Genomic DNA, 23,205 nt, shown 5'->3' with positions numbered 1-23,205 from the left:
ATTATTTTTTCCCCTCAAGTTACATCCATCCGTCCATCCATCTCCCCTCATCCATCCATCCATCCGAGTATCTGCTCTGAGCCAGCTCTGTATAAGATGCTAGAGGCAGGAACAAAGGATTATGGAATGCCCCCCCCCCTTTAGATGCTCCTGGTCCAGGAAACAGTACCCTGCTGTGGAACAAGCATAGACTTTTGGAGCCAAGGGGCCCAGCTACAAATCCTAGCTCCCTCATTTACTAGTGTGTGGCCTTAGGACCCATTGTTTACCTTCTGTTCGCCCCAGTTTTCTCACCTGCAACATGGGCTGCTCTTTCCTACATTTCATGTTCTTGTGAGGACAAAACGGGGTGACACGTGAAGCTCCTCACCTGAGTTAGAGGGGCTCGGGGACTGGGTTACACGCCAGGCCCCTGAAAGCACGCACAGGTTAGGAGGTGATTATGCTGAGGAACGGTTTTCTCTGCAGTGAGATAACAGGTTCATTTAACCATATTTCATCTCGACTCTGGACCCTTCCCAGTATGGAAACAGCCCAGTCTTAGGTTGGCTTTCCAGGTAATTTAGGGACTCCTACCTTTTGCAAAGATGGAGGTCTCCAGCCTCCAGGAGTTTACCAGTTGTTCTAAACGCCTGGGCTGGGGGGCTAGGTGCTGGGGGGTTGGGTGGGCTTGAGTCAGGGAGAAATGTCAAGCAAGGCAGCTCTTCTCCTATAAGGTGAAGAGAAGGTGACAAGGCTGTCCAGGTCCTCACACATCATGGGTCCGAAGTACATTTTGAATGAATGACTGAGCTGGGAAATTCAGCCCCTGCCTAGCCTGGTACCCTTCCCTCTCCTCCCCTTCCCGGAGGGGCTGGGTCTCTCGTTCTGCAGCAGCTGCAGCCAGGGAATCGCAGGGCCTTTGGTGTCCCCTCTGCAGCGAGCTGCATGGCTGACACTCGGTGGGCCCGACACGCAGGGACAGGGCAGACGAGGGGGCAGCCGAGCGCAGAGGAACCAGCTGTGTGGACCCCACTGGAGCTGACTCCCGCCCACCGGCTTCTGGTCTCCCTGGGGCGAAGGGTCTGAGCTGGGATTTCTCTGGCCTCCTCTCCAGGGGCAGCCCCGCAGGGGCTGCTGAGAGGGGCCTGAGAGGCGGGGAGCGGGGTGCTTGATGGAAAACTACAGACGGAGGCTGTCACTTCACACCCGGCCCTGCTGGGAAGTGCTGAGCTACAAAGGGGAAGCGCGGGCTGAGGGAAATTTCCCTTCCTCCCCGCAGCCTCCCCTCCCCCACACCACCTGGGGCTGAAGGAGCGTCTCTGTGGTCCCGAAGGGGGCGCCGGCTGTTCTGGATGGATGGCCATGGACGGTCCGGTGCCAGTGCGCGAGGACACATCAGGAATAGCTATGAGGACCCTCTCTGGAGAAGCTCATCGGCACGGGCAGGGGACGCAGGCGCTTACCCAACAAGTCCCACTTCACCCCTGACGCCTGGCAGGCCGTCAGACAAGTCCCAGCCTGCACCTCAGTGCCGAGGTCACCGAGCATCGCTGCTGCTGCTGCGTGGGGCTGGACACCCCGGCACCCCAGCCCCTCTTCCAGAAGCCTTGCAGTAAACCAAACATCGCCACCTCCCCTGAAGCACCAGCAGCCCCCTGAGCAGTTTCCCATGTTGTCTGTAGCCCTCACAGCAACTCCACGAAGTGGGTGGTGTTACCCAACCTTCACAGGTTGGGGAGCAGGGGCTCAGATGCCCGGCCGATGAGAGCCGTAGATGACAGAGGGGCGGGCCAGTCTCAGGTCTGTCTGCCTGCAAACCTGTGTCCTTTCTAGATTATGCTTCTTGAGGTTTGCTCTGGGCACTGTCTCTAGGAAAATCCCAAGGAAAAGGGTTGTGGCTGTGGAGGTCCAGAGCCTTGCCTTGAAACCACAGAGGGCAGGTACTGGGTGGAAAACTCCAGCGCGTGATTCACCCTCCTCCCCTGCCCTCGTCAGCCAGGCCAACTCCCCTCCCGAGATCTCAGATCTCCGTTTCCAGCCTGGGGGTTGCTGGTGCCCATCCTGTCCACCCACATCTCCTCTTCCCTCCGGAGGACAAGGAGCCGGCACCAGAGGGGGCAGGTGAGAGGGGGCAAAGGTGGGGAGATGAGGGGTGGTGTGCGTCTCGGAGCCCAGCTCTGGAGGGGTTGTCTTGGGACAGGGCCCAGTGTGGGAGCTCGGCCGGCAGGAGTCGGGAAGGGGGCTGGGGACAGAGGACTGGACTTCCTGAAGTTAGATGTTATAATCCTGGTTCACAAACTTCTGGCTTCAGTCTCTCCTGTTGCTTGTGGTGTTTCTCTGCCCCTTGACTTTCAGTACCTCCGCTCACCCACGTGGGCGCGCGCACACACACACAATCGCTTTCTGTCTGGGCATCCCAGGACCACACCTGGGTGGGATTCTGAGCTGAGAGGAACAGGAGAAGGAACGACGGGGCGGCGGGGGGGGGTTGGTCTTGTAGTGGCTTCTCTGGGACTCTGCTGAGGCGTGAGGCGCGAGACTGAGCAGAGGTGGGCAGGAGGGCAGCCGGTCTGCTAGGTGGAGAGCTGTGCGGAGGAGCCGTGGGGGGACACCTGGGAGGGAGACCTGGGGAGACCTGTGTGTCTGTGCCGGAAACAGCCCAGAGGAAAGTCTGGTGTTTGAGAATCTTAGGGCAAGGGTGTCCCCCCCGCCACACCATCCACAGCATCTGAAGCACTCGGGGAAGCTCGGGTAGCAGAAAAGTCCAGAGACGGGAGGGGGGTTGCTGGCCACAGGGAGTGGGTGAGAGAGGAGGGAGGGGGAGGCAGACGGAGCCCAGCAGGTGGGAAGGAAGTGCAGGCAGGAGAAGGGCCGATCAGCTCGGCGGTTGCAGGGAGGGGCTCCTGCCGCCCCCGCCAGGCCAGGCGTGTCTCCCCGAAGGAGGAAGTGCCGGGAACTCAGGGCTGGGGGGCGGGCGGCTGGGGCGAGCTTGTGCCCTGGGGGCAACGAGGGCCCAGGCGGCCACTGGCCCAGCCGGATGGCCCGCGGGGTGTCAGGTTTTGGTGCCGTGCACACAGGTATGTGTGTGCAAAGGGACGTGACGGCCGGCACCAGTGTGTGTACGGAAATGGCAGCTGGTATGTGGGTGTGGGCTGAAGCCGGGGCTGGGGCGTCCCAGCCACCCCCACCCCCACCGGATCCGGGGTCATTCCCATGTGGGGCCGGGGCGGGTAGACGCCGGCGGGGAGACCTTCAGACCTGTTAGCCTCTTGAAGACTTCCTTCACGGGCAGTGCTGAGCCCAGCGTGGGTGTAGGTGTCTCGGCTTCTGGGGGGCACTGCCCTGTGGTGAGGTCCGCCCCACGCCCCCGTACCCTGCCCAGGCTTAGCAGAGCAGGTGAGCAGCCTGGGCCTAGGGGCTGGAGAGGTGACAGAGCCGGGCGAACCCTTGGGACGGGGGAGATGTCCGGAAGTCATCTGGACTGTGGATGGCACTGTTGTTTAAGTGTTCCTGGCACAGTGGGGCCAGGGAGGGTGGCAGGAGGGTAGGATGCTGTCTTTTTGGCTTTTATTCTTTTTATTATTTTTTAAATTTATTTTTGGGGGTGGTAACTAGGTTTTTTTTGAACAGAGGGACTGGAGATCGAACCTGGGACCTCGTGCATGTGAAGCACACACCCTACCGCTGGGCTACGCCCTCCCCGCTCCTTTCGGCTTTAAAAGTAACTCAGGAAAGGAGAGCTCAGCACAGCTCGCTTTTACGTCTAACATCCTCCTGGAGATTTCTTCCCTGGGTCTCACTTGACTCCCACTTGCTGCAGTTTTTCTGCTTCCCGTTGACTTGCCGTGGCTCTGGGCCAGCTTTCCTTTTCATGTGCTCTTGCTCTGATTCTGCCATTCCGGTTTTTCGTTCTTACCCATAAATCGTGCTCCTCTCAATAACCTTTTTTAATAAAAATGTCACATCAGTGTCAGTTTTTCTGTGTTCTCTGCTCCCATATCCTGCGCCCACCCTGGGCTCTGGGGTTCGCGTCCCCGTCCTGTGCGCTCCCCGGTTTTCCTTCCGCTTACTTCTTTCCCAGGCAGGTCTCCCCGTCTCCGGCTGTTGGGGACAATAGCTACCTCTGGTCTGGGGACAGTGAGGCTTGTCTCCTGGCCACCCCATTGGTGACCCTATGCTCAGGCCCCAAGCTGGGCTTCCCTCCAGCTTGGCAAGTCACGGCGGTCTCTCTCCTTGTCCTTTGTGTGTCTCATTTGTACCCCCCGCCCTCCCATCTCCTCTGTTGAGTGGTGGTCATTCTCTCTTCCAGGGAGACTTGAAGCCCAGAGAGGAGGTGTGATTTGCCTAAGGTCACACAGCAACGTGGAAGCTCAGCTCCGCACTCCCTGTGCAGGTAAGTTTGTTCAAACGATTCAAAAATAGTTTACTGAGCACCTGGGGGCGTCAGGTCCTGTTCCTTAATCTCTCTGAGCTTCACTTCCTCGTTTATCAAGTGGAGTTAATAGCGATTCCTACTTCAAGATTTCTGTGAAGACGAAACTTACTAATGCATGTGAGATGTGTATGTTTTTAGCACAGTGCTGACTCAGACGCTAACTTTTACTGTTATTAGCCAGGTCTGGACTGGACCTTGGGCTTCCTGTCTGCTGCTGCTTCTTCGCCCGTGTTTTTGAGTCTATTCATTCATCCATCCATCCATCATTTATTCATTTGATAGTGACTCAGGGGCCGTTCCTTGGTGTCCCAGACCCACGTCTGCAGCAACATGCACGGTTGGTTCGGGTGTCGCCAGGGCTTCATCTGGGCCCGAACTGCCCTGTTCTTCTTGCCCAAGGCTTGCTGCTCAGAGCCCCTGGGGTCTGGCCGCTTTCTCTGGACCTGGAGCTCTTGTTTCCCTTCTTCTCCTGTGCTCCTCTCTTATATCAGAGCTGAGGCCTTCCATTTCCACTGGGTGCCTCTCTCTTCACCTGCCCTCCTGGGCTGAGCTGGCCTCTGAGTAGGTCCCAATACCAGAATTTCACCCCGACCTGCTTTCCCATTCCCGGGATAACCTGCACCCTCCAAGTCACCTTCAAAAATTTCCATAACCTCAAATGGCCCTGCCACGCCTTTCTAACTGACTCGGGCTTGGGCTGTTGCCTGGGTTAAAAGGACCAACAAGTAAACACAGGCTCTTCTTTTAATAAAAAGAATCCCTTGTGTTTCTCTCGAGCCTTGGAGGAGCAGAGCCTCGCAGCTCCTGGTCACTCTGATGCCCCAGAGCCCCTCGAGGTGGAGGCGAGGGTGTGGGTGGGTGCTGCCCTCTGCAGCCTGGCACCTCCTCCTGGCAGCTCCTGGAACCCAGGCGGAGGTGGAGGTGGCCTCAGGCAGAGTGTGGGGAGGGGAAGGCAGACAGGGGTTCCAGATAGAGCACTGCAGACATCAGTTTACCTCCTGGCAGTGGACAAAGGGACCACGAGAGGGACAGAGCGGAGTTGAGAGTGGCTGCGTCATTCTTCTGAAAGTCCAGGGAGCCCCTGGCTCCTTGAGAGGTCAGGGAGTCGGGAAGGGCAGTGACCTCCCATGATAGGCAGTCACTTCTGGGTCTCCCTGGAGGGGACCACTCAGATCCAGAGGTGACCACTCAAGTGAGGATCCACTAGGACCTCCGCCTGCTCTCAGGTCAGAGGTGAGACCGAGAGGAAAGGAACCAGACTTCCCTCGAAGGCCTGCCCTGGCCCTGGCCCTGGCCCCTGGCCCTATCCTGCGCTTCCCTCCCAATCAGGTGCCCAGAGCCTGCGGCCTCCCACGTTTACCCTGGGGGGACCGATCACCGGGCGCCGGGATGAGCACGCAGCCGGCCCGGCTCGGGGAAAACCATGCAGCCACCTGGCCTCACCTGCCCCTTGATCTCCTGACACCCTGGTAGCTTTTGATCCCTTCTGCCCTGGAGGCCAGAGGTTAGGCAGGTGCCACACACTGGACACTGAGGAGCTGGGGCAGATGGGCCAGTGGCGATGACGACTGGCTGTAAAGACCAAAAAGGATTTGGGATAAAAGTCCCCAAGCCTGGGCTTTAATCCCAGTGGACTCCCAAGGGCTCAGGCAGCCCACTGCATCTGTCACAGCCTGGATTTTCCATCTGCAAAATGGGCAAGCTAAGGCTTCCTCCCTAGTTGTCCTCAGAGTCCTGAGAGCAAAGTGTAACTTTAGGTGTAAATGTCATGGAGGAGTCTGGAAGAAAATCAACAGTCCAGCAGCAACATTGAACATGAAAGAGACGTTCAGACATTGGGAAAGATTAGGATGGAGAGGGCAGGGGTGGCGGGGCGGCCAGCTCGTTCCCTGTCCTCCCCACAGGCTGTGCCCCCCTTGGCGTCCTGCGGCCTCCCAGTCCAGCCACGGCTATGCACAGAAAAGCGGCGGTCCACGAGGATGGGTCTCCCGTGGTCTCCTGGGTCCCCGAGGAGGGGGAGAAGGACCAGGAAGGCGGGGACCACATCAAGCATCGGGGCCAGTGGACCAACAAGATGGAGTTTGTGCTGTCGGTGGCCGGCGAGATCATCGGGCTGGGCAACGTCTGGAGGTTCCCCTACCTCTGCTACAAAAACGGGGGCGGTGAGTTCACTGTGAGGTGGGCGTGGTGGGGGCCCTGGGCCGGGCAGGGCCCACCTGGGTGCCTCCGGCCTGGGCAGCGCGGGAACCAGAGGGAGGCTGGGGTGCAGTTTGAGTTCTAGTGCCACCTGTGGCCCTGGGGGCCCCCTTCTGTGGAAGGTGGGTGATTTGTCACCGGGCTCCGGGGAAGGCAAAGTGAGGCACTGGGCAGGACAGGACAGGGGAATCGCCTCCCTTCCTCCACGCGGATGTCTGTCCTGGACGGGGTCACTCCTTCACGCAGCCCGCACGGTGGGCCTGCTGTGGGCCGCGCTGCGCCAGATACAGCGCGGACCACGCTCTGTGTGTGACGTCCTAGCGGAGGGCGGCAGAGGACAGACTAGTGGTCTGACAGATGGTGCTGCGGGGGATGGCTGGGGGCGGCAGGGGAGGGGACCAGGGAAGGTTTCGGGGGCAGGGGGCACTTGAGCCAAGACTGGGAGGAGGTGAAGGAGCGAGTCTTCAGGATGGAGATCAGGTGAGGATCATTCCAAACACGGGATGTGCGGGCCAGGGCCAGGATGCAGTGCAGCTGGTGGGTTTGAGGAGCGGGAGGAGAATGCACGGTGGGAGAGGAGCTCAGGGGACCTGGGGGACGGGGCTCTGGTCCCGTGGGCCCCGCCCTCAGTGAGTCGGGAGCCACTGAAGAACTTTGACCAAAGGAACGACGTGATCTTGTCCCTGGTTTTTTAAAATTAGAGAAGCAATTCCATTACTTTTCCAGCACTGGTAGTAAACATGAGCAGGGACGTGGTGGCAGGCAGAGGGTCACCTTGTTAAGGGGGCAATGTTCACAGAATTGCGCAGCCGCCACCACAGCTGGGTTTAGAACATTTCCATCACTCCGGGTGCCCACTGGTGCGCACACCCCTCCAGCCCCGGGCGGCCACTAATCTCCTTTCTGTGGCCGGGGATTTCTCTCTATTCAGACTGTTGCATATAAAGGGAATAATTCATTTAGATGAGTTTATTTGTGACTGGCCAGATTTATTTTTCCCTTTGGAAAATACCTTTATTCTTCCCGAGGAAACGACATAAGTGAATATTAGAAACATTCCCGAAAGGCAAGAAGAAGGAGCGTTACCACTTGCAAATGTTTAATTTGCCAGATGCTCACTGAGCCTCTGCTGTGTATCATGCTCTGTGTTTATTTGTTTATTTTTGGGGGGAGAGGTAATTAGGTTTATTTACTTATTTGAATGGAGGTCCTGGGGATTAAACCCAGGACCTTGGGCGTGCTTACTACGACTGAGCTGTACCCTCCCCCTGCCTCTGTGCTGTTTTTTTTTTTTAATTTATTTTTATTTTTCGGTGAGGACGGAGGTAATTAGGTTTACTTCTTTATTTATTTTTAGACTGAGGTGCTGGGGATTGAACCTAGGACCTCATGCCTGCTAAGCATGTGCTGTACCCTCCTCCTGACTCTGTGTTTTAAAACTTATAGTTATTACTATAAATTGCCCAAACCAATGACTCCAAAGAAATAGAAATGGGCTGTCCTGGGCAGGCCCGGGCCGTGGAGCCAGGCTGGGGGTGAGGTCTAACGTGGGGCAGAGATTAGGGGAGGTGGGAGGAAGTGGTGACATCTTTGTCCCAGTTTCACAGACACAGAGGAGGTAGAGCTGAAGGTGATCTAGTCCGAGCCTTGATTCCGCAGAGGAGGACGCAGGCTCAGAGACCCCTGCGACTAGCCCGGGACCACGGAGCGGCTGGGCAGCAGGGGGCCCTGCAGACTCAGCAGCCGTCCCTGGTGCTCCCGGGCTGCGGTGGGGAGTGCAGGTGGTGCAGGAGTCTGGGAGGGCGACTTGGAGATGCCCGTAGACTTTAAAGAAGGTTCGTCCCTGCAAGGTGGAAACAGCCCAAACGTCCATCGGCGGAGGAAGGGATAAACTGAATGTGACATATACTTACGATGAACCGTTATTCAGCTTTAACAAAGGAAAGCAATTCTTTTTCTTTTCCTCCTTTTAATATATTTTTATTGAAGTAGAGTCGGTGTGCAGTGTTATGTCAATTTCTGGTGCACAGCACAGTGCTTCAGTCATACGTGAACAGACATACATTCGTTTTCATATTCTTTTTCACCATAAGTTACTACAAGATATTGAATATGGTTCCCTGTGCTGTGCAGTATGAACTTGTTGTTTATCTAAGGAAAGCAATTCCGATACACGCTACAACGTGGATAAAAGTGGAAGACATTATGCTAAATAAAATAAGTCAGTCACAAAAGGCTAAATACTGTTCGATCCCACTTAGGTGAGGTGCCTAGAATGATCAGATTCCCAGAGACAGAAGGCGGAAGGGTGGGCGCCTGGAGCCAGGGGAGGCCGAGGGGGTTAGTGTTTAGTGGACAAAGTTTCAGTTTGGGAGGAGGAGAAAATTCTGGAGACAGATGGTGGTGATGGTTGTACAACAATGTGAATGTACCGAATGCCACTAAACTGCACACTTAAAAATGGCTAAAATAATAAAATTTATGTTATATATATTTTACCACCAAAAAAAAAAAAGAAGTCCGTACCCTCTGACCCAGCAATTTCTCTATTGTAATTTACTCGAAGCACGAGGACGTGGACAAGGGTCCTCATGACAGCAGGTTTCTAAGGAAACAACCGAAAGGGCCTGTGGGGGTTCTGAGTAACCCTGAACAGCTGTGTAGGGTGGACACCGTGCGGCCACCAAAGTGGCGACGTGGACATCGATTTACTGATGTGAAAAGAGGTCCAGGATATACATTTTTTAATGGTTCTCAAGTAATACATAGAAGGTTCTCACTTTTGCAAAAAAAGGAAATATGTGTGTGTGTTTCCAAGGAAATTGGAAGGAAACACAATGTTTTTTCCTTTCCTTCCCTTTGGACGTTCTGTTTTTTTCTACCGAGTAACACGGTAGAAAAGCACTGTAATGTGGTTAAGAGCTCAGACTCAGGGCCAGAGCCCTTGGGTTTGTGCCTCAGTTTTCTCACCTGTGAATTGGGGGCCTACTGCACAGGAGGTGGTTTGGGGAGGGTTCTGATGCTGGGACGCATTTGGAAGAGGGCGTGCCAGGTGTCACGACTGGGCAGTGGACAGTGACGTCTTCCCCCAGGTCCGCGCTTCTGAGGCGACAGGTGGGTGCCCTGGCCTTACGGTTGTCCTCAAAGTCCACTCACATGTCAGTTGCTGGAAGTTTTTCCGGCCTGGCCTCCTTCTGGGGCCTGTGGGTCAGCGACAGTCTCCCCCAGCAGAGGGGAGGCCTCAGCTGCCCAGGGCCCGGTTCAGACCAGAGCCTGAGGGAGGGCAGAAACCCTCTGAAAATGAGTAGAGGGGAAATATTTTTTCCAAGATGTCTTTGCTAGTTTTTCTCTAAAGTGTAAGAAATGCGATATTTTAATAAGCATATCAAAGAATACAGAACACATTTTTTTTTTGTTCCCAAAGTAATAAACTGACTAGATTTGTGAAGCACACTGAGGAAACAGATAATGCATGTATTAGGGTTCCCACCTGCATTTGCACTCTTTTCCCTTCCAAGGTCTTTCCTGTCCTGAGTGGGGTGTGGACTGGAAAATTTCTGCTCGTCCCCGCTCACAGACGGGAGGGAACTGCCGTGGGCTCCTGGGCGGGGTCTGGGGAGGGAGATGGCGGTGCTGGTGCTGGAGCACAGCTCTGGGAGGGGCCCAGACCTGGGGGCTCAACCCCGCCTCCCCCTTCTCCGCAGGGGCCTTCTTCATCCCCTACTTCATCTTCTTCTTCGCCTGCGGCATCCCAGTGTTCTTCCTGGAGGTGGCGCTGGGCCAGTACACCAGCCAGGGGAGCGTCACAGCCTGGCGGAAGATCTGCCCCCTCCTCCAGGGTGAGTGTCCCCAGCCCTCCCACCTGCGGGCTTCCAGGTACCTCTGTCTCCCCCCACCCCCGTCACCCCATCCCCTGGCCTTCCCGGTCTGCCTCCCTTCCTCACCCACCCCCATCCTGCGCTAAGGGCTGTGGGGGATACAGGAAGTGGGACCAGGCTTTGTGGGGCCCAAAGCTTATAAAACCCTGAGGATGTGGTGGGGGTTGGGGGGTGCTCTTCAGGAAAGGCAATACAAAGTCTGGTGCAGAGTCGTTTGAGGGGTTCTTGCAAGTGAGGAACCCTGAGGCTGAATCTTCACCCTGAGTGTGTGGCAGGGTCCCCGACGCACCTTCGTAAGCACGTCACAGGTGTTTCCTCATCTAATCCTCCAGTGGTGATGCTGCGAACCTGTTTGTAGACGAGAAAAAGAGACCGTGACTAGGATTGGAACCCAGGTCTCCTGGGGTTCACCCTCTTTCCCATGTTGGGGGACTAAGTGGGTCACAGCCCTGCTCTCCCCCTAGGGGTCTGCTGGCACCAGTGTGAGCAGCTGGCCGTCCTGCCCACCCACTCCTGAGGCATTCAGGCCAGTGCCCTGGCCGCCAGTGGGAAACCCAAGGGGTCTCCTTGTCCCTGAGAGTTCCTTCCACGGGGGGGGGGGGGGGGGGACGCTTCCTCGCGCGTCGCTCCCTGAGGGGCTAGACCCAGGGACAGGCCGGACGTCCCCCATGCCTCCCCTCGGCCAAGGGGTTGTGGGGGCCCTGGGTCAGGCCGCTTAGGTGCTCACAGTGGCTGCCTGTTGGGTGAGGAGGTCCGTGCGGTGACGCTGGGGTCCGAGTGGGGTTTGTTTGTGGGGGCCCGTGTGGGGTCCGAGTGGGCTCATGTGGAGTCCGTGTGATGATTTTGTGGGTCTGAGTGGAGTATGTGTGGTGATTTTGTGATGTCCGAGTGGGTTCGTATGGAGTCTCTGTGGTGAACTTGGGGAGTGCATGTGGGTCCTGTGGGGTATGCGTGGTGATTTGGGGGTCTGAGTGGGATCCTGTGGGGTCCGTGTGGGGATTTTGTGACTTCAGTGTGGCGTTCTGTGGGGTCTGGGTGGTGTCTGTCCTCTGAATCCCCTCCTGCTGCCTGCTCCCCAGGGTCCCCCGTGCCCACAGCCCCACCGAGGCTGCCCCTGGTCCCCGTCCACTGGCCACAGACACGCTGGGGGAGACCCGACAACTGTCCCTTCAGCTTTCCTCTGGGGAGCGTGAAGTTAGGAGTGTCTGTGAGATGATCAGAGCCCAGCTCAGGAAACCTCCTGCCTCTGGCCGAGCGCCAGGCCAGTGGGGACGGACATGCGGGGTGGATCCCGGAGAAGCAGGGCCCCGCTGCCTCGGCCCAGGCTCAGGCCCCTACCCCCCTCCCTGCTTGCTCCCCGCTCCTCCCGCCCCTCCTGATTTTACAAGTGGGTTTACAAGTAACGCACGATTGTCAGAGAAAAACTAGAAAACGCAAGTGGGCAAAAAGAGAACTTTAAAAAGTGAACCGGAGGGGAGGGGACAGCTCAGTGGTGGAGTGTGTGCTTAGCGTGCACGAGGTCCTGGGTTCAACCCCCGGCACCTCCATTAAATTTTAAAAAAGCAAAAATAAATAAATAAACAAACAAATAAATAAATAAATAGGAACTGAAATCCTATCACCTAGAGAACCACTTGTGAACTTCTGAGTGATGCTCCCCCCAGAGTTTTTCTCATGAAAAGAAAAAATTCACATTCAAATGTGTGTCATAGAAATGGGAGCACGCGCAGGATGGTGTTCTGCCACCTGCTTTTCTTAGTAGAATGAGGTGTAAGTGGCCTCTCGCGCCCTGAATCAGCCCGGCGGTTCTGGGAGGCGCCCACAGCCGCGCCCGCGGCTTCCGGGCTCACGCTGGTCTCGTGGCTTCTCTCATTCTCCCCCCACCCACCCACCAGGCATCGGTCTGGCGTCCGTGGTCATCGAGGCCTATCTGAACATCTACTACATCGTCATCCTCGCCTGGGCTCTCTTCTACCTGTTCAGCTCCTTCACCTCGGAGCTGCCCTGGACGGCCTGCACCCACTCCTGGAACACGGGTATGTGTCACGGCCGCCCCGGGACAGGGCCTCTCCCTCGGGGCTGGGCCGGGGCGACGGGCGATGGGCCTCTGAGCCGAGCTGTGTGGGCTTGGTGCCCATCCTGCTGGCCGACCCTGGTGGGGACCTCTGACGGGCCACCTGGGACAGCAGAAACCTGAGCGGGATTGTGAGTGTGACAGCACCCCTCCCTCCCGGCTCACCGAGCGCTGTGTGTGCCGGGCCTCCTCTGCGCAGACACGAGAGGTCCCGGGTGGGCACGGGGGCGCGGCCCCGGCCCCAGGAGCCGACGCCCAGCGCTGGAAACAGACACGCGGATGAAACGGCTACAGATTCCAGCGAGAGAAGGGGACGGGGCAGGGACCAGTGAGGACGGGAGGGAGGGGTGCCCACTGAGGCCTGAGGATGAGGAGGAGCCTGGTGTGGACCGCATTGCCAGTGGGGCCAGAGCAGCGCGGGCTCAGGCCTTCCCTCTGGAGCGTGGAGAGGGCTGTCCTCTGGGTCTGAAGTCTGGACAGTGTTGGGTGGCCGGCGGGCGGCCAGACGAGCAGCCAGCTTCACTGGAACACGGGCTGGGCGAGGCATGTGGGGACAAGAGCTGGTCCCAGGAGCCGCCTGAGCAGGCCTTTCCCGACACTCTACAAAATGGACTGGGAAGGATGAGGACCACAGGGCTGCGAGGCTGGCGGGGCGGGGGAGGAGGGTGCCAGGGCACCTCTCCCCACCGGTCCCGGGCTAACGCTTGCCCCTCTTCTTCCCCACAGAGCAGTGCAGGGACTTTGTGAACCACTCAGCTGCCAGCACAGCGACCCCTTCTGAGAACTTCACCTCGCCCGTCATAGAGTTCTGGGAGTAGGTGCTGGGCCTGGGTGCTGCACCCCAGGGGCCCCAAATAGAGGAAACTGGGTTGTCGGGAGCCTGGGATGAGGGATGCACGTGTATGCCCCTCTGTGTGCTCTCTCCAGCCCTCACACCGCCCACCCCATCACTGAGAGATGAGGGGCCCTCGCCCCACCGCCCACCCTCGCCCCACACCCACCGGCGTTCACCCAGACTCACACACACGTCCACAGTAGACTTGTGTCCTCACACATGCCTCCCCGCACCCCGCGCACCCAGCTGCACTCCCTCCTCTGCCCACGGTGGCCTGGCTGGGTTCTGAGATGTCATGTTGGTAGCGGGACATTGGCCAAGGTGGGAGAATTTATACCACAGAAATTGGCAAATTTCAACTCTCACTCACAACCCACCCTCCACGTGGCCCCCTACACCCCCGCACCTGCACGTGTTCACCTGCGTCCTTACACAAGTCCACCTGCCCTCACACTTACCTCAGCCCACACGCACCCACTGACACAGTCACAGGCGCTCCCACACGTCACCCCCCCACGCATGTCCCCTACACTCGTGCACACGCCTCTCCATCGCCCTGGTCACTTCTTTAGACGCCGACACACATCCAGCCCTCCGTTTGCCCCCCGCACACACTGCTCCTCCACGTGCACACGCAGGTACCTGCTCCCTGTTGGCACAGACATTCACCTCCCTCACCCTCTCTGTCTGTCTCTCTGTACAACAGAGAAAGCTGGATGAGTTAGAAAGACACAGATACCTATGGGATTACGTGACTGACCTTCTAACAGCCAGGGGCACACAGACCACAGGTGGGAACCTGATGGCCACAGGGCGGGGCGGGGCGGGGGTGGGGAAGCCGGGACTGTGAGACCGTGGGTCAGCTCTGAGGTTCAGGAGACCTGACGACAGAGGCCCCTCGCTGCCCCTTCGGCCATCACCCTCTCTATCTCCCCGTCCCGCAGGAGACGTGTTCTGGGCATCACCGCTGGCCTCCATGACCTGGGGGCCCTGCGCTGGGAGCTGGCCCTGTGCCTCCTGCTCGCCTGGGTGGTCTGCTACTTCTGCATCTGGAAGGGGGTCAAGATCACAGGCAAGGTGAGGTGTCCTGGCTCCAGGGACGTTCTCTGTAGCCCCCAGAGTCCACGGGGACACTCAACAGCGTCCCCCTGAAGAACTGGAAGGAAAAGCAGCGCGAGGGAGAGGCCTGGTGGGAGCAGGGGAAGTGGTAGGAAGGCGAGTCCTGCTAACTTAGCTCAACAAAGGAAAAGCTTTCTTTTTCAGTATGACTTGCGAAGGCCTGTTTACGTAACATGCAGAGCAAAATAAGAAATGCCAGTTTCAAGGTCAGGGCCGAGCCACCTGCGTGACGGCCGGTGGTCTGCTCTCCGCGGCCAGCATTTCGCTGTGTCACCTTCTAGCTTCCTGTGTACGTGTGTGTCTGTGTCTATGGTGGGCGACTGCTGCAGTCGGGTCAGACGGTGTGACGACACACCACGGCAATGTCTAGGGTGAACTGGCCAGCAGGTGGCAGGTGCCCCACCAGCGGAGGAGTCCACACCGAGAGTGGACGAGGTGGCCAGTTGCACGTCGGGGGAGAGCTCGCCTTGGGGCATTATTTCCAACCCAGAGAGTCTGATGCGGGCGCTGCCTGCTTTTCAAAGCCTGGAACAGGAGCACAGACTCCTCTCGTTAGCTGGCCCTGCAGCAGCCTCCCCCTTCCGTGGGCGGCTGTCATAAAAATACCATGAAAATAGCAATAGTAATACTGAAAACACAGACGGTGCCCCCACCTCGGGGAAGGAGCTCCGTCTGGGGTCGAGTGGGGCCCATCCATGGGTCTGCAGCCCCAGAGCTCAGGACACCGCTGCCCCCAGCCTCAAGCCTGGGAAAGCACAGCCTAAGTTTCCCTGCCCATCACGTACACAGCTGCTCACCTTCCCCCAGTGGCAGGGAGGGGGGGCCCAGCCTCTCAGGGCGTGAGGGGGGGTTAGGGATTCCTTCCTCCTCCTGCTGTGCCCCGCTGACGTGTAGCCCCCTCTGGACGAGTAGTGGGCCGGGGAGGGGGGGAAGTTCCGTGAGCTCCCCACCCTGCCCAGATGTCTCCAAAGAGGGTGGTGGACACTGAGCGAGGCAGGGGGGCCCCTGCGGGCCCCGTCCAGCGCCAGCTGCGCCCCCACCAGCAGCGACCCTGGTCGGCTTCCCCTGCAGGTTGTTTACTTCACGGCCACGTTCCCCTACCTGATGCTGGTCATCCTCTTGGTCCGCGGCGTCACGCTGCCCGGGGCCTCCGCAGGCATCATCTACTACCTGAAGCCGGATCTGCTTCGCCTCAAGGACCCCCAGGTAGGAGCCGTGCAGGGGACCGGCCCCAGCTTCCCCCACCACAGCTGACCCGGACTCCTGAAAACCTTTGATTGCTTTTCTTTTGGTTTAAAGGCGATATATGCCCACTGGAGTGAAATTAGATAATACGGAAAAAAATTGTGAAAAAGGAACTGAAAGTCTTTTGTAATCCTACCACTCAGCTACCACCTCTGTTGGCCTTTTAGGATATTTCCTTCCAATGTTTTTTCTGGCTGGTGTGTGTGTTCCAACATAGTTGAGATAATTACATAGGGAGACATATATTTTTTCATCTAAGTTATACTGTATGCATTTTCCACGTTATTTAATTCTCTCTAAGTGTCATTTTAACACGTACATGGTGTCTCCTCCATCCACCGTCCGTTCGTTCACTCCCTCAGCCAGGATGTGCTGAGGTCCCGCGAGTCCAGGCACTGCTCCCGCCCAGATGTCGGGCGGTAGGAGCAGGCTGCACGCCCTCGGGCGCCTGACTCTGGGCAGGGTTGGCTTTTACTCAGCCCTTCCCCGTTCTTGCACGTTCAGGCCATGGATTTTCTTTCGATTGTACAGACAGCTGCAGAGCACACCTTGTGTTTAGCTCCGCGCCCGCATCTCTGTTATCTCCTGACACAGTCAGACGCGGGATCACTAAGTCAAGGAGTGCGTACCTCTGAAGGCTGCCGCGTGCCGTGGGCTTTGACCGCCCGTGTTAGCGGGTGCCCTTCCTTCCGCAGGCCCAGGAGACAGTCGAGCATAATTTATTGTAAACTTCGATGGGTCAGAGTAGTATGCTGCTGTTTTAATTTAACTTTTTTTACTACGAGGTTGGACATTTCTCCGCAGATTCATTAGCCCTTACATGTCCTCCTCTGGACGCGTCCGAGCACATCCTCCCCTCCTCCCCCACCCGCTCCCTGGGGTCTTGGTCTTTTTCCTCTGCGTTTGAAGGGAGCGGCCTCTGCCCACCACCGCGGCTCCCAGGACGCACCGCGCTGGTTGGCTGGGGCTCTGGCCCCCCTCCAGGCCCCGGCAGGCTCCTCCCGTCCTCCCACACTTCCCTGGGGTCCCCTGCGCAGGTGTGGATGGACGCGGGCACCCAGATCTTCTTCTCCTTCGCCATCTGCCAGGGGTGCCTGACGGCCCTGGGCAGCTACAACAAGTACCACAACAACTGCTACCGGTGAGGGGGGGCGCGGGGCGGGGGGCCCAGGGAGGGGGATGCGGCAGGGGGGGCGGGGGGCACGGTGGGCACCTGGGGGGCGCAGGGGGCGGGACCCTGGGGGGGGGCCCGGGCCTCCCTCCTGTAGGAGCAGACTTCCCAGACTGAATTTTTCTCTCTCTCCCTTTCCTCTCCTCGCATGCTGGCGCCTCATCTTGGTCCCCACGCCCTGCTTTCTCTCTCTGCTCTTTACCGCTCACCGTCTTTGGATCGGCCTCCACCCCTTTCTCCCTTTTCCTTCCCGTTCCCTCTGCATCCGCACCCCACGCCCACCTCGCTGGCCCCGCAGGGACTGCGTCGCCCTCTGCTTCCTCAACAGCGCCACCAGCTTGGGGGCTGGCTTTGTGGTCTTCTCCATCCTGGGCTTCATGTCGCAGGAGCAGGGGGTGCCCATCTCCGAGGTGGCTGAGTCAGGTGGGTGCCGCCTTGCTGTCTGGGGCCTGGGGGGAGGGAGGGTCAGGGGACACAGATCCCCACTGCAGAAGGGCAGGGGTCCCAGGAGCTGTGTAACAGGAAGCTTTTAGCATGGGGGGGTGAGGAGGGCAGTGCTTGACACAGAGCAGGGCCCCCAAACCAGGGGCTGGAGAGGGGAACACATGGGGGGATGGATGCATGAGTGGAAAGTGTGCTCCCCAGAACCTGGGAGAGTAGGTAATGGGTGGAAGCAGATGCCCTCTGAACTAGCACACGCACACGTAGGGGCAGGCTTTCCTGGGCAGTGAGAGCCCTGGCTCTCTGGGTCCCCTGACTGTGTGTCCCCGACAGGCCCCGGGCTGGCCTTCATCGCCTTCCCCAAGGCCGTGACCATGATGCCCCTGTCGCAGCTGTGGTCCTGCCTCTTCTTCCTCATGCTCATCTTCCTCGGGCTGGACAGCCAGGTGCGCCCCCTCCCCCGCCCCGTGATCCTCTTACCAGTTTCTGTGTTTCCAGCCATTGCCTTCCCCGAACTCCTTGTCCCCTGACCAGACGTTCCCGGTCCCCTGCCGTCCAGGGCCTGTCCTTGAGGTTTGTGGGGTAACCCCAGGCCTCAGGACCCTCTTCCATGAGGAGCTACCTGCTTTGCTCCCCCAGAACTGACCCTTCCCCAGACTTGGACTCGCTCTCCCAAACGCCCCTCCAGCTCCTCCAGGCCGCCCAGCGCCAGCTGCCCAGCCCTGCCCAGTCTTGGGGACAGCATGGGCCGTCCCCTCTGGCCCCACTGCTGGGACCCTCTGTTGCGGAAATGTGGCCAAGGCGGGTCTGGCCTCACCCTAGCTCTGCCCTCACCCCAGCTCTGTGCCCTCTGTCCCCCTGCGCTCTGTGGGTCACCCTGGGGGTGGGGTGCGAGGAGGCGGGCACGGGCAGGTGGCCCCTCTCACCCAGCCCCCTCCACCCGCAGTTTGTCTGTATGGAGTGCCTGGTGACAGCCTCCATGGACATGTTCCCCAGGCAGCTCCGGAAGAGCGGGCAGCGGGAGCTCCTGATCCTCGGCATCGCGGTCGTGTGCTACCTGATCGGGCTCTTCCTGGTCACCGAGGTGAGCGGCAGCCATGGCCTGCGGGCCGGGTGGGGGCCTGCCGACCCTCAGCCACGTTCTCCTCACCGCGAGGTTGGAGCGACCACACGGTGGAACCTTCCTGTATTGGTTACCTCTCTTTTGGTTTCAGACGACTGAAACTAAACGCCAGCTGGCTTAAGCAGGAAGGTGAATTTTTTGGGTCAGGAAACTGGCGTCTAGAGATGTTTTGGTTTCAGGCATGGTTGGGTCCAGCAGCTCCAGTGACATTGTCGGGGATGCTCCCCTCTATCTCCTGGCTTCTTTCCTCTAGTAACATTATTTTTGTCTAAATTTCCCGCCTGCGACGTTGCAGATGGCTGGTGCAGCTTCAGGCTTCCTTTCTGCCACCAGCCAGCTCCGGGGGAGGTAGGGGCCCTTTTCCTGAGAGGGCACTGGGCGTCGGCTGTGGCTCTTCTTCAGGCCTGAAGCAGGGAGGGAGCACCCTTAGAGTGAGGCGGCCCCAACTTGTCAGCTTCCAGAAGATGAGGGCTAAGCAGACTATGTAATGTGTGTGCCCCCCGCCCCCAGGGTCCTCGCAGATGTCAGAGAGGGTTGTCCTGATGGTAGAGGAGGGCTGGGAGGCAGGGACAGGCAGGGCAAAGTCAGCTGCAAGCGACGACACACCCTGGCTGGCAGGGCGGCACCCCGGGTGGGTGTCTGTCCCCTGACCCCGCGGGCCAGGGCCTCAGCTCCACCCCTGCTCCACAGGGCGGGATGTACGTCTTCCAGCTGTTCGATTATTATGCCTGCAGCGGCACGTGCCTGCTCTTCCTTTCCGTGTTTGAAGTGATCTGCATCAGCTGGGTGTACGGTAAGTGGGGTGCGGGGTGCGTGTAAGGACAGGTGTGCCGGCCCTCCGGTCTCTGTAGCTCTTTGTGCTGCCATCCTGGTTCCTTTTACTTGAGAAGTTTCTCCATCGCTGGGAACCCAGGCATCTCCCATCACGGCAGGTGGAGCGGGGGCAGCGATGACACTGAGCTCCTTGAATAGTGAGAATAATTATAAATAACCGTGCACGCCGGTTCCCCGCTGCTTTCCAAGGCTTGTTCTCCGAGGGGATCTGATAAACTCAGTCACAGCCAGGTGCAAATGGCTGATAATCTGTGACACCCACAGCACTACCTGGTGTTCACCTGCGGGGAAGCGACTCTGGTGGCATTTCGTGGTGGTCTTTGGTGAGGGGAGGAAGCCCCGTGTCTTCCCCGGTCACGGGTTCTTTACTTCTTAGAAGATACAGCAGATGTGGAAACCTGAGGGCACTGAACAAAACAGATACAAGCGTCGGTGTTTCCCGGCCACAAACTGGCCCCCTTATGTGCTTCGCTGGGACCGCAGAGGGGCTCCCGGGGTGTGGCGTCCAGCCGCCCCCCTGCCCAGTGCTTCCCGGCCGCGCTGTCCGCGCTGGGCTCGCGCAGCGGCTCCTTCGCTGTTTGGCTGCTTCTGCTTGAAAGCCAGCTGTCTCTCTGCCAAACAAGCACCAGTGGGGCCGCGGAGCCGGCTGACTCGCACCCTCCTTGGCGTGAGGAGGCGGGTCTCCGTCCCTAGACCGGAGACAGGAGATGCGCTGGGCGGTTCGGGGACTCTCGAGGGCTCCGGCTTGTGGGCGGCAGCCCTCCCGCCTCCCTGCCTGTCACTCATGTGCCCTGGTCCATGTCCCCCCACGGGGTGTGGGGAGGCGGGCAAAGCAGGTAGTCCTTCCCAATACCCACCTGCTGTTCCCCAACCTGCCCGGCAGGGGCCGAGCGTTTCTATGACAACGTTGAGGACATGATTGGCTACCGGCCATGGCCCCTGGTGAAGATCTCCTGGCTCTTCCTGACCCCCGGACTTTGCCTGGTAAGTGCCTGCCAGTGCCCCCAGCCCCCTTCTGCCTCCGGCCAACTCGGGAGGGGGAGGGGAGGGGCAGGAGGCTGAGTTCTGGGGCTCCTTCCCGCCTGCCCACGTGCCTGGGCAGCTGGCCCGCCCCTCATGTGCACGGGTTCCCCCGCCCGTCTTTTCTGGGGCCTCCTCGGCTGGCTCCCTGCTTTGCCAGCATCACCAGCTGTCGAGTTCCTGCTCCACCCCTTTCTCATGGCACCTCCATCCACCTGCTTCGTTTCCCAGTGCTTGGTCTCCCTCTGTCTGTCTGCTTGGAGCTCCTCCATCTCCTTCCTGTCTCAGCCCTCGACGCGACTGACGCCCGGGCGCAGGGTTCGTGGGGGCCTTTGCCCTCCCACCTCGGGAAGCACCGGTGTGTGGAGCTGAGCTCCGCCCCTGGGGAGAGGTCTCCAGGGCCCCTCCCTCACCTGCGCCTGCCCCTGCCACGTGCTTCCTAGGCCACGTTCCTCTTCTCCTTGAGCAAGTACAGCCCTCTCAAGTACAACAACGTCTACGTGTACCCGCCCTGGGGGTACTCCATCGGCTGGCTGCTGGCGCTCTCCTCCATGGGCTGCGTCCCTCTCTTCATCCTCATCACCCTCCTGAAGACCCAGGGTTCCTTCGGGAAGGTAGGCGCTGGGGGAGCGGCACCTTAAGAGGGGCACCGCGGGGGCTGGACTCCAGGCAGGGCGCCACGGCTGGGGCCGGCTCTGAGGGTGGGGCAGCCCTTCAGTCTAATGGACTTTTAAGGAGAAGGGTCTTTGAAGACCAGTCCAGTGGCTTCATTTGTAGAAACATTCAAGGGTTTCTCCAGTCCTAGACCTTCAGAATCTGACCTCCAGCAGGTCATTTGGGCAGGCTGACCAAGTGCAAACTGTCAAAGGGTTAAGAGGGAAGCTAAGGCACAAACGAGAACTCAAAGGTGCCAGACCCAGGGGGTCACAGAGCACAGATTCCTGCTGTCGGAAACTGGTAACCAGCAGCCACGGTGCATCCAGGGGCTCCTTTTTCATCTGGACCCTGCCCACAAGCCACATGCAGAAGGCTCCCTGTTCAGGGTTTGGGACATGCCTTCCTGGAAGGGGTAGAGCCGGCGTCCACAGAGGCATGCGTCTGCAGAATCCTGAGCCCAACCTGCAAGTAGCAAGTAGGCTTAGTGTCTTTCACACGTTGAAAACACGGGGGTTGGGGTGGGAGGTGCTGCTGGCGTGTGGTTCAGCTAGTTAAAGAGGCTATCAGGGACCAGACTCTTCCGCTACGTCTGCACGTCCATCCTGGTCACGTGGTCTTTTCACTGGCACGCTTATCACCTCATGGTCACAATACGGTTGTCATGACTCCAGTCGTCACGTCTGCATTCAAGGCAAGGAGGAGTTGGCACCAATTCCAGTAGCAATGGTAGTGCGACTACTCAGAAGAAGCGTAGACCTCACTGAGCGTGTAGTGACAGCGGCGATGAGCTCAGTAATCGGGAAGAGAACAAAATGAGCACTTGCCGATGCCCTGCCCGGTCCAGGCGCTCTCCTGGTGTGTGTGCTGTCATTTTACAGACAGGCACGGGGGGCTAAATGGGTTGCCTGTGATGACACAGGCATCAGTAGGAGCCAGGACTGGAGCCAGGCAGCTCCCACTCTCAGTCACCATGTCCCTGCCCGGTCTGCCTTCTCCAGACTTGTGCTCACTCATTCTGAGCTGTCCCACATGCTGGCTCCATGCTGGGCCCTGGGGACACGTCTTTGCCTCTCTAGGCAACAGCACCCCCTGACTCCCTCTTCTCCCCGCAGCGCCTGCGGCAGCTCATCACCCCCGACCCCAGCCTGCCACAGCCCACACGGCACCTGCATCTGGACAGCGGCCCCGGCCGGTACTGCGAGCCCTCTGCGGCCAAGGAGGGACTCGTGGCTGGGGAGAAGGAGACGCACTTGTAGGATGTGGCGGGAAGCCGGGTGGCTGCTGAGCCAGGAGCCTGGGTCAGGGCCCCCTCAACCCCCAGCGGACAGCCTTCGCCTCTGCCCCTCCCACAGCCCCGCTGAAAAGCTCTGTGGTATCCACGGGCCACCCTCCTGGTGGCCCAGAGCCGGTGCCACCGGTCTGCCGCGCTGTTGGAACACACCGTCTTGTCTGCAAAGGAGGTGGCCTTCCTGGACTCCACCATCTGACCGTATATAAAACGCACTGCAGTGTGTCACAGAGGGAAGCCCCCGTGGGGAGGCCTCCTCTTAGAACGCACGTCTTTGCGCTGGGAGGGTGCCAGTGGGCTGCACACCGCGACCTGACTCAGGGAACCCGATGGGACACACCATGTTGGACGTGACAAGCTGAGCACCCACACTGGGCTCTGCATTCTGTTGGAGGGGGTCCTTCGCTGGCTTAGCGTCCTGGAGCCCACGGGAAGGAACCAGAGAAACCGCCAGGAGGCAACCTTCGCACGCCGCAGATGTCTTGGGTTTCCCTGGAGGCCATCTCTCAAGGCGTCCCTCAGCTCTCAGAGCACTGGGGCCGGAGGGGCTCGGGATGGTCCCTGGACTTGGCAGATACGGCGTGTGTGTCTCTATGGACCTGTGCCCGAGACAGACACTGCTAGGCCATCACAGGTCCTTCCCCGCTCACACCCTTCCAAAGACAGTGCTCCCCGCAGTCCCACTTGCCACCCTGCTTTTGCCCATACCCTGACTTCATGGGTGGGGAAACTGAGGACCAGAGACAAAGTGGCTTCTCAAGGTCGCACAGCACCTGGGGCCAGACTCGACTAAACCCGGTCTCTGTTCTCAGGCCGGCGTCCCTCCCCCTGCACCTCCTGCCTGGTTAACAAGTATGCATGGTTGCCTGCCACGTGTGCCAGCCTTCTTTAGCCCGCCGTTTCTGCT

At 59.0% G+C, this 23,205-nt stretch overlaps 1 protein-coding gene across 5 annotated transcripts; it reads left to right on the top strand.

The window, feature by feature from the left end:
• Nucleotides 1-1,934: 1,934 nt before the first annotated feature.
• SLC6A12 (solute carrier family 6 member 12) lies at nucleotides 1,935-23,163 on the top strand. 5 transcript variants are annotated; one of them, XM_032472985.1, is made up of 16 exons: nucleotides 1,935-2,103; nucleotides 4,292-4,375; nucleotides 6,322-6,579; nucleotides 10,318-10,452; nucleotides 12,387-12,527; nucleotides 13,292-13,379; nucleotides 14,345-14,477; nucleotides 15,591-15,725; nucleotides 16,802-16,905; nucleotides 17,234-17,358; nucleotides 17,710-17,822; nucleotides 18,323-18,460; nucleotides 19,190-19,292; nucleotides 20,217-20,317; nucleotides 20,797-20,967; nucleotides 22,123-23,163. In XM_032472985.1, the coding sequence occupies exons 3-16, from the start codon at nucleotides 6,369-6,371 to the stop codon at nucleotides 22,264-22,266; spliced, it is 1,842 nt and encodes a 613-aa protein (XP_032328876.1). In that variant the 5' UTR covers nucleotides 1,935-2,103; nucleotides 4,292-4,375; nucleotides 6,322-6,368; the 3' UTR covers nucleotides 22,267-23,163. The 5 variants fall into 5 exon arrangements, with proteins under 5 accessions (XP_032328876.1, XP_006178999.2, XP_032328874.1 ...); XM_006178937.3 differs by lacking the exon at nucleotides 1,935-2,103 and adding an exon at nucleotides 3,039-3,059; XM_032472983.1 differs by lacking the exon at nucleotides 1,935-2,103 and adding an exon at nucleotides 3,098-3,119 and having other exon boundaries at nucleotides 16,853-16,905.
• The last annotated feature ends 42 nt before the right edge of the window (nucleotides 23,164-23,205 follow it).

The sequence above is a fragment of the Camelus ferus genome, chromosome 34 (genome assembly GCF_009834535.1).
Source record: "Camelus ferus isolate YT-003-E chromosome 34, BCGSAC_Cfer_1.0, whole genome shotgun sequence".
In the NCBI taxonomy this organism is placed as follows: domain Eukaryota; kingdom Metazoa; phylum Chordata; class Mammalia; order Artiodactyla; family Camelidae; genus Camelus; species Camelus ferus.
This window is presented reverse-complemented; position numbering and strand designations above follow the sequence as displayed.

Coding starts and splice junctions, on each gene's coding strand:
- SLC6A12 (XM_032472982.1), top strand. Junction 12,528..13,291: donor CACCCACTCCTGGAACACGG/GTATGTGTCACG, acceptor TCTTCCCCACAG/AGCAGTGCAGGGACTTTGTG. Junction 13,380..14,344: donor CCCGTCATAGAGTTCTGGGA/GTAGGTGCTGGG, acceptor CCCGTCCCGCAG/GAGACGTGTTCTGGGCATCA.